The 13,929-nt window shown below is 39.1% G+C and overlaps 2 protein-coding genes across 5 annotated transcripts in view; both read left to right on the top strand.

Moving 5' to 3' along the window:
• The window catches only part of LOC125990179 (tyrosine-protein kinase Fyn), a 37,805-nt gene extending 27,237 nt beyond the window's left edge, over window positions 1-10,568 (top strand). For 2 of the 4 annotated variants that reach the window (XM_049756983.2, XM_049756982.2), the window contains 10 exons: window positions 1,636-1,734; window positions 2,315-2,418; window positions 2,504-2,653; window positions 4,817-4,981; window positions 5,191-5,346; window positions 6,557-6,736; window positions 7,014-7,090; window positions 7,854-8,007; window positions 8,109-8,240; window positions 8,964-10,568. In XM_049756983.2, coding sequence (XP_049612940.1) covers window positions 1,636-1,734; window positions 2,315-2,418; window positions 2,504-2,653; window positions 4,817-4,981; window positions 5,191-5,346; window positions 6,557-6,736; window positions 7,014-7,090; window positions 7,854-8,007; window positions 8,109-8,240; window positions 8,964-9,172 — 1,426 coding nt within the window. In that variant the 3' untranslated portion in view covers window positions 9,173-10,568. The remainder of the gene's footprint in view (window positions 1-1,635; window positions 1,735-2,314; window positions 2,419-2,503; window positions 2,654-4,816; window positions 4,982-5,190; window positions 5,347-6,556; window positions 6,737-7,013; window positions 7,091-7,853; window positions 8,008-8,108; window positions 8,241-8,963) is intronic. The other 2 variants (XM_049756984.2, XM_049756985.2) reach the window with 2 other exon arrangements.
• Window positions 10,569-11,604: 1,036 nt separating this feature from the next.
• On the top strand, window positions 11,605-13,921 carry LOC125989792 (probable G-protein coupled receptor 139). The gene is made up of 2 exons (XM_049756093.1): window positions 11,605-11,998; window positions 12,676-13,921. The coding sequence occupies exons 1-2, from the start codon at window positions 11,920-11,922 to the stop codon at window positions 13,698-13,700; spliced, it is 1,104 nt and encodes a 367-aa protein (XP_049612050.1). The 5' UTR covers window positions 11,605-11,919; the 3' UTR covers window positions 13,701-13,921.
• The last annotated feature ends 8 nt before the right edge of the window (window positions 13,922-13,929 follow it).

The following is a 13,929-nucleotide window of genomic DNA, read 5'->3' on the forward strand; positions in this document are numbered from 1 at the left end:
ATTGCTGTCCTTTCATAAATGCCATCCAGCCTCGAGTATTTATTTTTTAGAGACTCCTGTTGGACAAAAAAAAAAAAAGAAACCATTCATTGACTTGTGAACAGCAGCAAGAAAACACGGTCATGAGGTCTCAGACTGCTTTTTTAATTCCCCCCCTCTTTTCTCTCATCTTGCTTCTTAGTGGAACCCACAAAGAGCTGCATCACATCTTCAGTTTCTCTCTCCACTCTGCTCCCCCTTTTTTTTTCATGCCAGCCAGCTTCAAATATTTATTCCTTAGCCACAGTGACTCCTGTTGGACAAACAATGAAAAAGCCTGAAAGCGATCGTTATGATGAGAATAGTCAGATTCTATTTACAAGATTTTATGATTATGCTCATCCCTTCCAAAAAACTCCGATTTATTGATGTTGCTTTCCGCCCAGCGCGAGTTTATTTTCATACCCCGTTAGGGAACAGCTCTCATTTTGACTGTGTTTGTAATTTATTTAAATCGTTCACACAACAGACAATCATATGAAGACACTCACATGGTGGAGTGAATGAATGCATGAATGATTCATCTGAATCACAAAGGTCCTCTGTTTAATTATTCTCTCATCACAAGACACTCGGGGAGAGAGAGGATATGAATCGATTCAAAGACACAGGGGAGCTACATTGTTTATTCCACTTCTTTTCAGAGATATGCTGCATAAAACTGTTGGTTTAAATGGGTTTCTTTTTAAAATTCTACTAAATGGGATAGACAGGGGGTCCACCCCTCCCAGTGTTTCCCTCCCAGGCTCCATTGAGACACAAATTTCAATATGTTACACAACACAAATACAGACAGTTCTCCTTCAGAATGCAGATTATTAGAGTCTGAGACCCTCCTGAGGCTTCCCTCTTGAAGCTGTCGAGTAAATCTCAGGCAATCCTCTGTCACACCTTTATTCAGCATAAATAAAACGTGTGATGCCATTTTGTTGTTAGCTCTTGTAGTAGCCACAATGGCTGGTGAGCTAAAAGGTCAGTTAGCTAAGCTAGCTAAGAAAGTATTCAAGTATTTGTATAAGGAAAAAAAAATGCCACTTTCAGATTAAAAAACAGGGATTAACACAAAAGGTGAAGCAACAATTAGCCTGATTTTTTTTTTAATAATGTGACTAGATGATGCTGATCTTGGTTGTTCAAAGCGTTTATTGTCATGTGTACAAAAAGAAAGCACTTTTTCTTTGTACAATGAAATTCTTTCGCTGTCCGTTAAAGTTCCAGACAAGGTAAGGTAGATTAAAGGAAGATTAAAAAGTAAAAAAAACACAAAATATAAAAAACACAACTACTAAGGTGAGGGCAATCATTCGAATTTAATAGCTGAGCAAAGTGAAGTGAAGGATAAAAAAAAAAAAAAAAATGGGAAAACACAACAGAGTCAAATTGGGCCGAACTGAAATCCAAAACGGGAAGCCAGAAAGCAGTGAAAAAGAAAACACAAGAGTACTGTGGTAAGTCAATGTGGGTGGTTCCAGACCATATAAATTCCAAACTGTCTGTGAATCAGGAGATATACTGTACAGTGGCACAAAGTATGCCAACTCAAGAGACTTGAGAAAGTCTAAAGCGTTCTGCTCTTCTTGTTCTAAACTTTTCCAGTGAAGGGGACTGGTGGGACGCTCGTTCGCTCACCACTGGTGGCAGTGGTTATATCCCCAGTAATTACGTGGCTCCAGTGGATTCCATCCAGGCTGAGGAGTAAGTAGAGAAAAAAAGATTGTGCGTGTGCGTCAAAGTGCTAAATCCAGACAGAATACAGGAATAACAGAAATGTTTTGATAAAATCACTCATTTCAAAATGCCAACAATATTCAGTCCTACTCGACTATAAATGACTAAAGAAATGTTGTGTGTTCAAGTGTTACCGTATTTTCCGCACTATAAGGCGCACATAAAAACCTCCAATTTTCTCAAAAGCCGACAATGCGCCTTATAATCAGGTGCGCCTTATATATGGACCAATATTGAGCAGGCGTGTCCAAAGTCTAAAGGTATATATCTTATATATGGACAAAGTTTTGAAATGGGCCATTCATTGAAGGTGCGCCTTATAATCCAGTGCGCCTTATATATGGACAAAGTTTTAAAATGGGCCATTCATTGAAGGTACGCCTTATAATCCGGTGCGCCTTATAGTGCGGAAAATACGGTAATATTTAATTTGACCTTTTTTCCCCAAATTTCTTTCTACAAGTTAATTAGTACCAAAGAGGTGAGGTTTCATTTGTCTCCATCTCGTACTGCCACTGGGTTAACGTGAAGCTTCCTCTAATTACAGTTGGTATTTTGGTAAACTGGGGCGAAAGGAGGCCGAGAGACAGTTGCTCTCCACTGGGAACCCACGGGGTACTTTCCTCATCCGGGAGAGTGAAACCACAAAGGGTAAATTATCAATATTTTTGATTCTATGTCAAAATAATATGTGGCTAAACCCGCTCATCCACAAAAATCTAATTACGCCCCCTAGGTGCCTTTTCCTTGTCCATACGGGACTGGGATGACGTGAAAGGCGACCATGTCAAACATTATAAGATCCGCAAGTTGGACAGTGGTGGCTACTACATCACCACTAGGGCTCAGTTTGATTCACTACAACAACTGGTTCAGCACTATTCAGGTACGACAGCTTTTCTTATTTCGTTAGCGCTGCTTATGCTACACTACGAGTTTCATTGTTGCCTATCACACTTTGCTTTGTGTCAATATGTGGCCTGCAAATGACTAGCGACCAGTCCAGGGAATAACCCGCCTCTCACCAAAGTCAGCTGCGATAAGTTTCAACTCATCTGTGACCCTAATACAAATAAGCGACATAAAAAACAGATGCAAAAAAGGGACATTTGTAATCCAATCAAAAGGGAAATTTATTAGAGTAATATACAGTAGTAGCAGCAGTAGTATAGTAATATGTTCATAAAATTGTAATCATATTTTTTTATATATTAATTGTTTACACACTACCACAATATACTTAATGGTGTAATTGTTATGTACTACCACTAAAAGTAATAAATAATACAATTTAGAGCTGCAACAATTTTTTTTAATAATCACTTAAGTTGTCAATTATTCTGATGATTAATCGATGAATTGGATGAAGACCAACAAAATTGAATCAAAAGGGAAATTTATTAGAGTAATATACAGTCGTAGCAGCAGTAGTATGGTAATATGTTCATAAAATTGTAATCATATTTTTTTTTATATATTTATTGTTTACAATTACACACAACCACAATATACTTAATGATGTAATCGTTACGTAGTACCACTAAAAGTAATAAATAATACAATTTAGAGCTGCTATTTGTTTTTTAATAATCACTTAAACTGTCAATTATTCCGACGATTAATCGATGAAATGGATGAAGAACAACAAAATAAATTACTTATATTCCTTTTATTCAAAATTAGGAGATTTATTTAAAATGGATTGAAAAAAATGCACAAAATATTCAGTTACTGGTTTGGTCTGTAACATGTCAGAAAATTGTGTTGCTCATTGTTTCCAAAGTAAATGTTTTAGTAATTAACTGTTCTTTCTCCCCCTTTGCTGCAGTCAGTCTCGTTTTAATCAGGTCCTAAAATATCACACTATACTTTATCTTCAATTGACAACGCACTAAGGCTTCTGCTTTTATAGCTTATTTTTCTTGCTTGCAACAGGCCCTGATTGGATTGGATCAATAAAAAGGAATCAAAACATTGAATACAAGTTATCTTCACTGAATGCATCAATGCATTTAAAATACCACAATGAAAATAGCTGGTCATGTTTTTTGAAATCCTCCATTGGTTTTTCCAGGTCAGATGAACATTGTGCCCCCAAGGGGGAGCCAAGTGTATGCTGACCAACTCTAAAATGGAAAAAAAAACTGTAATGGAGATTGATTCAACTGAGATCAAATTGTTATCATTCCAATCCATCTTTCTGGGCTGCTACATTTCTAGGAAAAAAATTGTTTGCTGTGGATACATTTCACATATTGGCAGGTTTTATGACAGGAGAGAACCAAATTAGCAGGCAATTGTCACAGATGGGTTTTGACGGCCAGCTAAGCACCCTCATGGGTGAGACTCTGGCCTTTATCTCATCTTAACTGCCCCATGTAAACACCCTGCGGATTACTGGTTGTGAGGCTAGACGTTTATCCCGCACGAGGATAGACAAGGGGGGGGGGGGGGGTCTTTGCACTTATCAGCTTGTATAGACGGAAACACGGGCCCTAATCTACCGGTTTAATCGATAACAAGCAAACAACGAGAGCTTCCTCTGGAGTAAAAGCAAGACATTTGATTTCATGAGACAGCGTTCAGCGGCTAAAGTGATGCTGAGCGGCGCTAATCGAAATGGAAGCAGCTGGTGAACCACTCAGGCACCTAAACGGGCCTAGCCTAGATATTGCTTCTCATGTTTGTGCTTTATGTTTAACTGCTACTTTTGTATACGTTCCTAGAATTCAGATTAGCTCTTAACATTAATTACCATCATTATCGTAAAGCAGGTTGAGAGACCGTTAAAAGGGAGGGAACTTGCTTTATGACCGTATGGCCATATTGGGACACTATTCGTAGCCTCCTCAGTCTGACAAATGTTCTTCTCCAAGACATTACAATCGTATTAGGGTGCATTCTTCTCACATGTATCTGCACTGTAGAATTCATCTGAACAGCAGTTCAAGTGAATTTCTTCCTCCCCTTTACTGCAATTTTGTCTCGTCAACTTCTCTATTGCATTTCTTTCTTCTCTTATTTCTGCATTACCGCGTGGCCCGAGCAGACCGAGCCGCCGGTCTCTGTTGTCGCTTGGTGGTTCCCTGCCACAAAGGGATGCCCCGCCTCACTGACCTGTCAGTCAAAACCAAAGATGTGTGGGAGATCCCGCGGGAGTCACTGCAGCTGATAAAGCGTCTTGGGAATGGGCAGTTTGGGGAAGTCTGGATGGGTATGGATCCATTCACCTTCAGATGAAGGGGCTGCATGGAGGAGGCCACACAAGGACAGTTGAGACCCCAAAACGAGAGAGGGGGGGGTTCCTTTGGGGATGTTGCAGGGAAACCGTTTTATTAGTCCAAAGTTGGCCTCCTTCATCAACCTTAACTGCATGTACTCCTCATTAGTTAACCCTGTATGCCTTCCCTCCCCTCCTTGTAGAGTGTGCGAATGGTTTGAGCTTTAAATTAACTGCCGTGTGTGTGAACTACACCCCTGACACTGTGGGCTTGAGTCATGATGCTTGGGAGATCAGAAGAGAAGCCCTTGAATTGAAATTAAAGCTGGGCAAAGGATGTTTTGCTGAGGTTTTTTACGGTAAGAGTACTCAGTCCCCCCCCCCCCCCCCCCATTATATTATTTTTATCAGTGTTCAGAATTGAATTTTTACACTGTTTGTGAGATTAGAATTATTTTTATTTTTATTATTGAAGATAAAATTTCCCCTGATAGTTTGTTTACTCACAAACTGAATAAGCATTAAATATATAATATAATAATAAATCAAAAATTCATTCAACATTCAGGATATTTTCTATACTGCTAATAAAATATATTTATATTTTCAATTGTTTATTATGTATTTGTTGATAAATGTAACACCATAGATATTTACAGTTCCATGTGCAGATACTGGAATATTATTTTTATCAGTGTTCAGAATTAAATTTATACACTGCTTTGTGAGATTAGAATATTTTATTTATTTATTGAAAATAGAATTTCCCCTGAGTTTGTTTACATACAAACTGAATAAGCATTAAATATATAATATAATAATAAATCAAAAATTCATTCAACATTCAGCATATTTTCTATACTGCTAATAAAATATATTTATATTTTCAATTGTGATAAATATAACACCATAGATATTTACAGTTCCATGTGCAGATACTGGAAATTAATTTTTTCCCAGATGACACCCAGCTTCTGAGCACCTTTACCAAGCTGATGGAACCTTCTTCCCAAAAAATGGGCAACTGATATTCAGGCTTACTTAAAACCTTCCAAGCATGCGAGTTGATGTTCTCCAACTTCCCTTTGAGTCACTCCTCTACATCCTCTCACAGAATGAGATCAGTAGAACTATTACAATGGTCCATTTTTGATTATGTAACAGCAGTGCCACAATCATGTTATGTTAGAGCAACTGGCATCCCCACAGTTGGAAGCTTACAGGCTTGCCCTGGTTAATCATCCTCTGAAGGATTATCTGCTCCCGTGTTGGCGCATTGTAGCTCTTCAATCCTCACTGGATTCTACTGATGGCTTTTCAAATTCAAATCAAAGTACCTTCTAAATCTTTTATCCAATTAATTATCTATCTGCTCAAGCCGTGTGCCTGAGAAGTAAAGATGATCTGATTCCCATAGCGTCTCCTGATCTCCTGCTGTGTGGCATGTTTACATCAATGTCTGTAGTACAATTTTTTTTTTTTGTGCATGCCTAACGTATCATCTCTGATTGGACGATGTGATTGAGGTGTAAAATGTGCTAATGGTCTACTCATGCCTACATGTGTCAGGAACATGGAACGGCACCACAAAGGTAGCTGTGAAGACTCTGAAACCTGGAACCATGTCCCCTGAGTCCTTCCTGGAGGAGGCTCAGATCATGAAGAAACTCCGCCACGACAAGCTGGTCCAGTTGTACGCTGTCGTGTCTGAGGAGCCTATTTATATCGTCACAGAGTACATGGGCAAAGGTACATGAAAGCTTGCATGAATAAACGTGAACATGAGCCCATTTGGAATTAATTCAGTTGCTAACCAAAACAGCAGTACAGCTAGATGAACCATCTCGGGTATTAGATTAGCTTTGTTCGGTGGCAATGTTAACTGTGGTGGGTCTTAATTTTGTTGGCTGTTAGTTGCAGATATTTTTGTTTCACTTCTGCCATCTTTTTTATGTTTTAAAAACTTCCCCTAATATAAATTGTGTTATACCAGTATTGATTGATAATATAAAATATTGCCCTGTAGGAAGTCTACTGGACTTTTTGAAGGACGGAGAAGGGCGAGGGTTGAAGCTGCCCAATCTTGTGGATATGGCTGCCCAGGTATGTTGTCTTTTTTTTTTTTTTTCAGTCAATTATAAAACAAACACCCCTTTTATTCTTAAATAACAACTATAAATCCTGCAAAAACAGTAAAATCATTTAGAACAGAGGTGTCAAACTCATTTTTTTCGCGGGCCGCATTGTAGTCATAATGCCATAAGGCCATTATGACTGTCAAATAAATGTATGAACACCTCATATTATATAATTATATAATATAATCTTCACGGGCCACATAAAATGATGTGGCGGGCCGTATCTGGCCCCCGGGCCTTGAGTTTGACCCCTGTGATTTAGAATCAAGAGGTGTGGAAAAACACATTCACAAATGAACCAAATTATTTCAAAACTACAGATTTTTCTTCATTTGAAATTTATCATCAGTCTCAACATATCAGCGTCATTAAATTCTGTGCTTGTTTTTTTTTTTTTTGATTGATTGATTTTTTTTTCCGATTGATAGCACAACTAAAAGCTGATTTTCTGACTCACAAAGAAAAGAATCCACCTGACTGATACATTGGCTAACTAGGACGCATATTTCTAATCAGGGCAATCAACTTCAAGGGCAGAGATATCGAACCCCTTGAGAAGCCAGCTAAATGAAGGCCATTAATGGGAAAAAATGAGGGACATGATGTGTGTCGACAGTACTTCACAAAGTACAGTCAGACTTTAACTCTTGAACAGCTTTTTTTTTCAAATCTGGATGTTGCAGCAAATCATAACTGGTATTTAATGCAGGCGTGCTCTTCTGTGCCAGGTGGCAGCAGGTATGGCTTACATAGAGAGGATGAATTACATCCACCGAGATTTACGCTCCGCCAACATTCTGGTGGGAGACAACATGGTGTGTAAGATCGCCGACTTTGGCCTCGCCAGACTCATCGAAGACAACGAATACACCGCACGGCAAGGTCAGTCTTCACATTTTTCCTCTTCCCGCTGTCCATCCACCGACTCTAGGTTCAAACATAATTGACCTTCGCTTCCATCGTTGCTGATGTCATCCATTCAGGTGCAAAGTTCCCCATCAAGTGGACCGCCCCGGAGGCTGCGCTGTACGGCAAGTTCACCATCAAGTCGGACGTGTGGTCGTTTGGTATTTTCCTGACAGAGCTAGTCACCAAGGGTCGAGTGCCTTACCCGGGTGAGCATTGCTTTTAAATCTAGCTGCCTTTGCTGAGACTTTTCTTATTTGAAGTTTTTTTTTTTTTTTTCTGTGAAAGCCTCCGGCTGCCCTCATGCCGTTTTACGAGAGTAAAAGGTTCTTTAATGCTTGGGTAATCTTTGTTTCCCTTGCCAAAATGTGAGATAACACTTGATTACTGCTGTTGCCTGCAGGACAACTTAAATTTCTGACCGGGAAAAAAAGGGAACATGGGAGGAATAATACGCACGTCCAGATGGATTTGTAAATGAGTTGTGCTCAAGGCAGAAGGGAAGGAAGGTTAGGATGCAACTGAGCCGAGGGATTAGCTTCTTTGTTTTTTGCATAAAATACCGTGAGTGAGCTCTTTAACGCGTTTTGAAAAGCTCAATAAATGTTAAAATATAAATGCAGTGGAACCTCGACAATCCGAGGAGCCGTTCCCTGTTGTAAATCTAAAAATATTTGACGGCCGACGAATTTTTTGTTGTTGTTTTTGTAATAGCTTAGAGATGCCACAAGGTGGCGGCAAAGCAATTAAAACGCATAAGCGTCAACATCATACATGTATATACAATCATGAACCCCTCATATAAATGACAAGACTGAATTTTAAATGGAGTGTGCTTTATCTACAATGATCACATTGGCATCGTAGCACACAGTGACACCTAGTGGACTGGATGTTTGTCTTGCCTAAATATTTTCACCCCTCTGTTCCAGGCATGAACAACCGTGAGGTGCTGGAACAGGTGGAACGAGGCTACAGGATGCCATGCCCCCAGGACTGCCCCATCTCCCTGCATGAGCTCATGCTGCAATGCTGGAAGAAAGACGCAGAGGAGCGACCCACCTTCGAGTACCTGCAGGCCTTCTTGGAGGACTACTTCACAGCCACCGAGCCTCAGTACCAGCCCGGAGACAACCTCTAAACGTTCTTCCTCCCTGCCTCTAGGTTGGAGCTGGATGCAAAACAAAAAAAAAAACTGGAATCTTCCTGGACTTGTCACTATTTTATTTTGGGGGAGAAAGCATCCTTCGCTCAACTCATTTCATTTCCTACACCCCCTCTAGTGTATGAAGTCTGCTATGCCATAAGAGGTGAGTTTGGAGGCAGGGGTTGGATGCGATACTTGTATTCAGTGTAAATATTTTTTAAAAGGGTTGTTTTAGTTTGTATGTCTGCTTCAATTCAAGATATATTTTTCATCTGCCAAAAGTGAAAGTGAAGAACCATTTCATCTGTCTGTGTATAATTCCTACAGATTACGTTGAAACCCAATCCTCCGCCACATCTGATTATGTCTTCCATCTCCTGAGGTTTTATTTTGCTCTCCCCAGATTGCTTGCTGTCTTATAGATACTGCTGTCTGGAATCACATCTTACATTTTTTTTTTAAATGACCATGTACAGATTGTCAACATATCCTTCCCCTAACATTTTCCCAAATTGTGATCAGGTGGAAAATAGGGGTGTCCGGATACCACGATAAATTGTCTGTAGGTGTGATTGTGATTTCTGTACTCTCCGATCGGTTGGCAACAGATTTTTCGTGTCCCCCCCGCCTACTGCTCCAAGTCAGTCAGTTCAGAAATCCAATCCATGTGTCATGTCTGCTGATATTTTATCGGATCAATATCGATATCGTATCAGAAGTGAAACCGTATCCGAACACCCCTAGTGGAAAAGTTATTGTTACACAATTAGCATCCATTTTTAATTTCCTCAAATAGGGAACTATGGTTGCCAGGTCCATCAGCCGATTTGAGCAAATAAAAGCCTCTGCGCAAACAGATGCCTCTTTTTTTTTTTTTAACCGTATTTCCTCAAATATTCTAGTTGCCTCCAATTTACGTCACCAGACGTAAGGGGCACTTAGAGGAATTAACACCTCTCACTGATTTGATGGTCACCCTGTTTCGTCCAATTCAAGATATAAATCTCTCTCCTGAAAATAACTCAACTATTATAGCCACTTGAAAGAACACTTATTGAAATAAATTCCTCCCCCTCCGTAGATGCTTTATCCTTTCACAGGGATTTGTACAAATAAGGGCGTCTCAAATATGTTAACAATTGCTGTCCTTTGCAGTTTGGTACATTAAAAAAAAAGCCTGAGCCACTTTTGGAGGAAATCTTGTACTTTAAGAAGATGTGGTCTGTCATTGCAGGATTTTTTTTCCATTTGTTTACAGTGGGTGACAACACAGCAAACTGATTAATTATGCTTCTTATGCCATTTTTTTTAACATCAAAATGTTTTGTTAATTAAGTGATATGTCTTTTTTCAGGGTCAAAAGGACAATAAACTAACAGTTTCTAAATGACGTTCTATTGATTGTACCATGCTCGCTGTTTTCTTCATGCATGAGCTACAAAATTTTCCTAAGCATCAGCACTGTTGTTTGTTTTCAAATGTTTGATTTCCAATTCACTAGTCCAGACGATTGACCGGCTTAACTTAAATTAGTCTTGCACTATGGACTCAGATTTATTTACAGCTATTTTATTGCAATGAAATTTGCATTATATGCAAATTATTATTGAACCCCAACTGATAAGACACCAATAATTCTGTGATCTGAGCTCATCCTTGCGTTAGTGATAGTCCCCATGGAGGCATATTTGCATATGTGATTTGACTATGATACTGTGATGTATTCATTTTCTTTGACATTTCAAAACTCATATGCACATTGTTCATTTCAACCTGTGAAATTTTGAAAGTGTTTTGCACAATATTCTGGATTAATGCGAGTGCCATCATATGCAAGGTGGACTGACTCCATCGTCACTCCTCCCAAAGCTTTTAATGCAGTCACACCCATTCCTTCCACATTTCGACCATATCGTTGTGTACTTGTGGCGCTATAAACATCTGGATAGTTACTCGACACAGCAAGGGGAGACTTGAAATGAGACCATAGGAAGCACCAGGTATGAGCAGTTAATTTTTTATTTTTTTGCATCTAACTCATGATATTTCTCTTCTGCTTGTTAATTATGATAACAGAGGATTGCATGAAGGTTGCTTTTATTTTATTTTTTACTTCTGATGGGTAATTTAAATGAAACCATACATAAAACATCACCTGTAATGGGACGAGTGTGTTTGTTGTGCTTACGAGTTTCAATTTTCAAGGGCTATTAGGAGTTTGAAAAAAATATATATGATTTTTAGATAAAGAAATCAAGAATTTCTGCAAGTTTGCTAATAATAAAGGATTATTTCCCAAATAGTTTTTTTAAAATCATAATTATTATAAAGTTATAATTATTTGTTTGTTTACTTATTTGGAATACAGTTGTTTTCCATCTTTATTAAAATAATTACATAGTACAGATACTTTACAGAAATGAAAAACAATGTTTATTATTTTTATTTTTTTCAATACGTATAAGCAAATGTACTGTATAGCGGATTCATACAATAATGTTTTCTTTTTACATTTAGTTTCTTCTGTAGACCACAGTCATTTGTAGATCAACTAAAAAGTAGGCCCTCTGAAAATATTTCCTTTTAGATGCACCTTCATATTGTATATTATGTTTTTGTGTGTAACTAGTTTATTTAATTAAGTTGTATTGCGGTACCTACACTTTGCTTATTAAGTAGTATAATACAATGTTGTGTGATTGCTTCCCTGCAGAGATGAGCATGTGAGCGATTGCTTGACCATGGAGGCTGTTGGAGGCACGACCTTGGTCACTCTTCAGAAGATCTACTACCCGCTCCTTTGCGTGATGGGTATTCCAGGTACTTGATAGTATTTTGTTTACTGCTTTGCCAATTTATAGCTATTATTTGTCTTATTTTTTCCCCTCCAGATTTGTTACATTTATAGGTCATGTGTAGTCCTATTTCAGTCACAAAAAAATACATAAATATTGATATTGTTTTAGATTCAAAACAATAATTCAATGCTTAGAAATATGAAATAAAAATAAATTAAAATCACACTTTGCACATTTCAAAAACTGCCGTGTTTAATAATCACATTGATACAATTAACCATACTGTATTAAATCAATCCCCAAAATAAGGAAAATGGCGGTCAAGTAGTTAACATGACAGCAGGACAAAAACAAAACAGAACATTACACAAGATACTTTGCTGTTTATTTACAAGAATCACCCCGAGTTATTTAGTCGCAAGTATTTAATTCAAGTCGGCACTCTAGCTTTCAGATAATTGACGGTCATTTAGCGCCCTCTTGTGGCAAAAGTACGTCCTACAGTTTGGTATGATTTACAGAATTTAATCACTTATTACTTTACTGGAGCAGATTGATTAACTCTACTGTGCAAAAAAATAAAAATATATATATTACTGTATATTCCTGTGATGTGGACAGCACGGTGGAACACTGGTTAGCACGTCGCCTCACATTTCATGGGTGTAGGGTTTGATTCTGGCTTTATTTGTTTCTCAGCAAACCTCTTCACCTTCTACATGATCTGCTTCCGTAAATGTGGAATGTCTGACACAGCCGTGGTGTATCTCAGCTGTCTCGCTATTGTGGACACCTTCTACCTGGTGTGGGTGATCCTCATCGACCTGACTCTTACCTTCTGGCTGCTGCAGCCCTTCTGGCATTCCTACCCTTGGTGTGGCATCCTGAGCTTCCTGCAATATGGCTCCCTCTACAGTTCATCATGGATTGTAGTGGTGTTCACCATTGAGCGCTATCTGGTTCTTCGAAACACAGCAGCCAAGCAGGACTTTTCAACGACAAAGGTCACAAAGCTGACCTGCGTGGCCATCGTGGTGGTGTCTCACTTGGTTTCGGTGCCGCTAGGCTGGATCAATGTTGTTGTATCCACCAACATTACGGTGGATGGAGAAACCGTGACTCTACCTCGATGTCAATACCGAAATGAGATCTACTCCACTGCCATTGTATGGATAACCAGCTTTCTCTCGGCAGGTGTTCCCATCGTGCTGGTTATTATTTTTAATTACCTCATTGGGCATCATCTATGCCGTGCCAGCAATCTTTTCACAAAAGAGGAGCGTCGGGTCATACATGGACGCAGCACAAGGGGTATGTTGAGAAGAACCCTTCTCCTGCTGGGAACTGTCTCTGTGGCTTTTGTGGTGCTCAGCCTGCCTCGTTTTGTAACATACTGCATCCTGAGGACCGAGTACAACATGGAGAACTTTAACAGAAACGATTACAGAATCCCCATCAATGTCGCCGGTGATTTTGCTAACATGCTCCAGAATCTGAACTCCACCACTAACTTCTTGCTCTACTGCATGGTCAGCAGTCGCTTCCGACAGGAGCTGCTTCGGGTGGTGACTTGTAAAGTTGTGACCGGGGAGGCTTCCTCCTTCCTCACACAAACTGTGAAAATCTTCTCGCTGTCAGAACATAAGGTCACGTCATCTCACAACCGTGATGTTTACCTGCCCCAGATGAGCAAACTCGAGGAAACAGAAATGTACGACACCTGAGATATTGAGACAAAACATGTCCCAAGAAAATCTAATTTATATTAAAATGTATATTATTGGAAGGTTGCTTCAGCATGATGGTGTTCTTCTTAGCCAGGAACTGTCAGGTGTGTTGTCATGATGATGCAACATGTCTTGCCGCACCTCTCAACTCTTTATGGTTGTAATAAGAATAACCTTAAACATAAAATTAATAAACTACTACTTACTTCATTACGTCATCTTTATC

Source organism: Syngnathus scovelli, chromosome 20 (genome assembly GCF_024217435.2).
Source record: "Syngnathus scovelli strain Florida chromosome 20, RoL_Ssco_1.2, whole genome shotgun sequence".
NCBI lineage: Eukaryota > Metazoa > Chordata > Actinopteri > Syngnathiformes > Syngnathidae > Syngnathus > Syngnathus scovelli.

Coding starts and splice junctions, on each gene's coding strand:
- LOC125989792 (XM_049756093.1), top strand. CDS start 11,920: ATGGAGGCTGTTGGAGGCACGACCTTGGTCACTCTTCAGAAGATCTAC. Junction 11,999..12,675: donor TTGCGTGATGGGTATTCCAG/GTACTTGATAGT, acceptor TTTGTTTCTCAG/CAAACCTCTTCACCTTCTAC.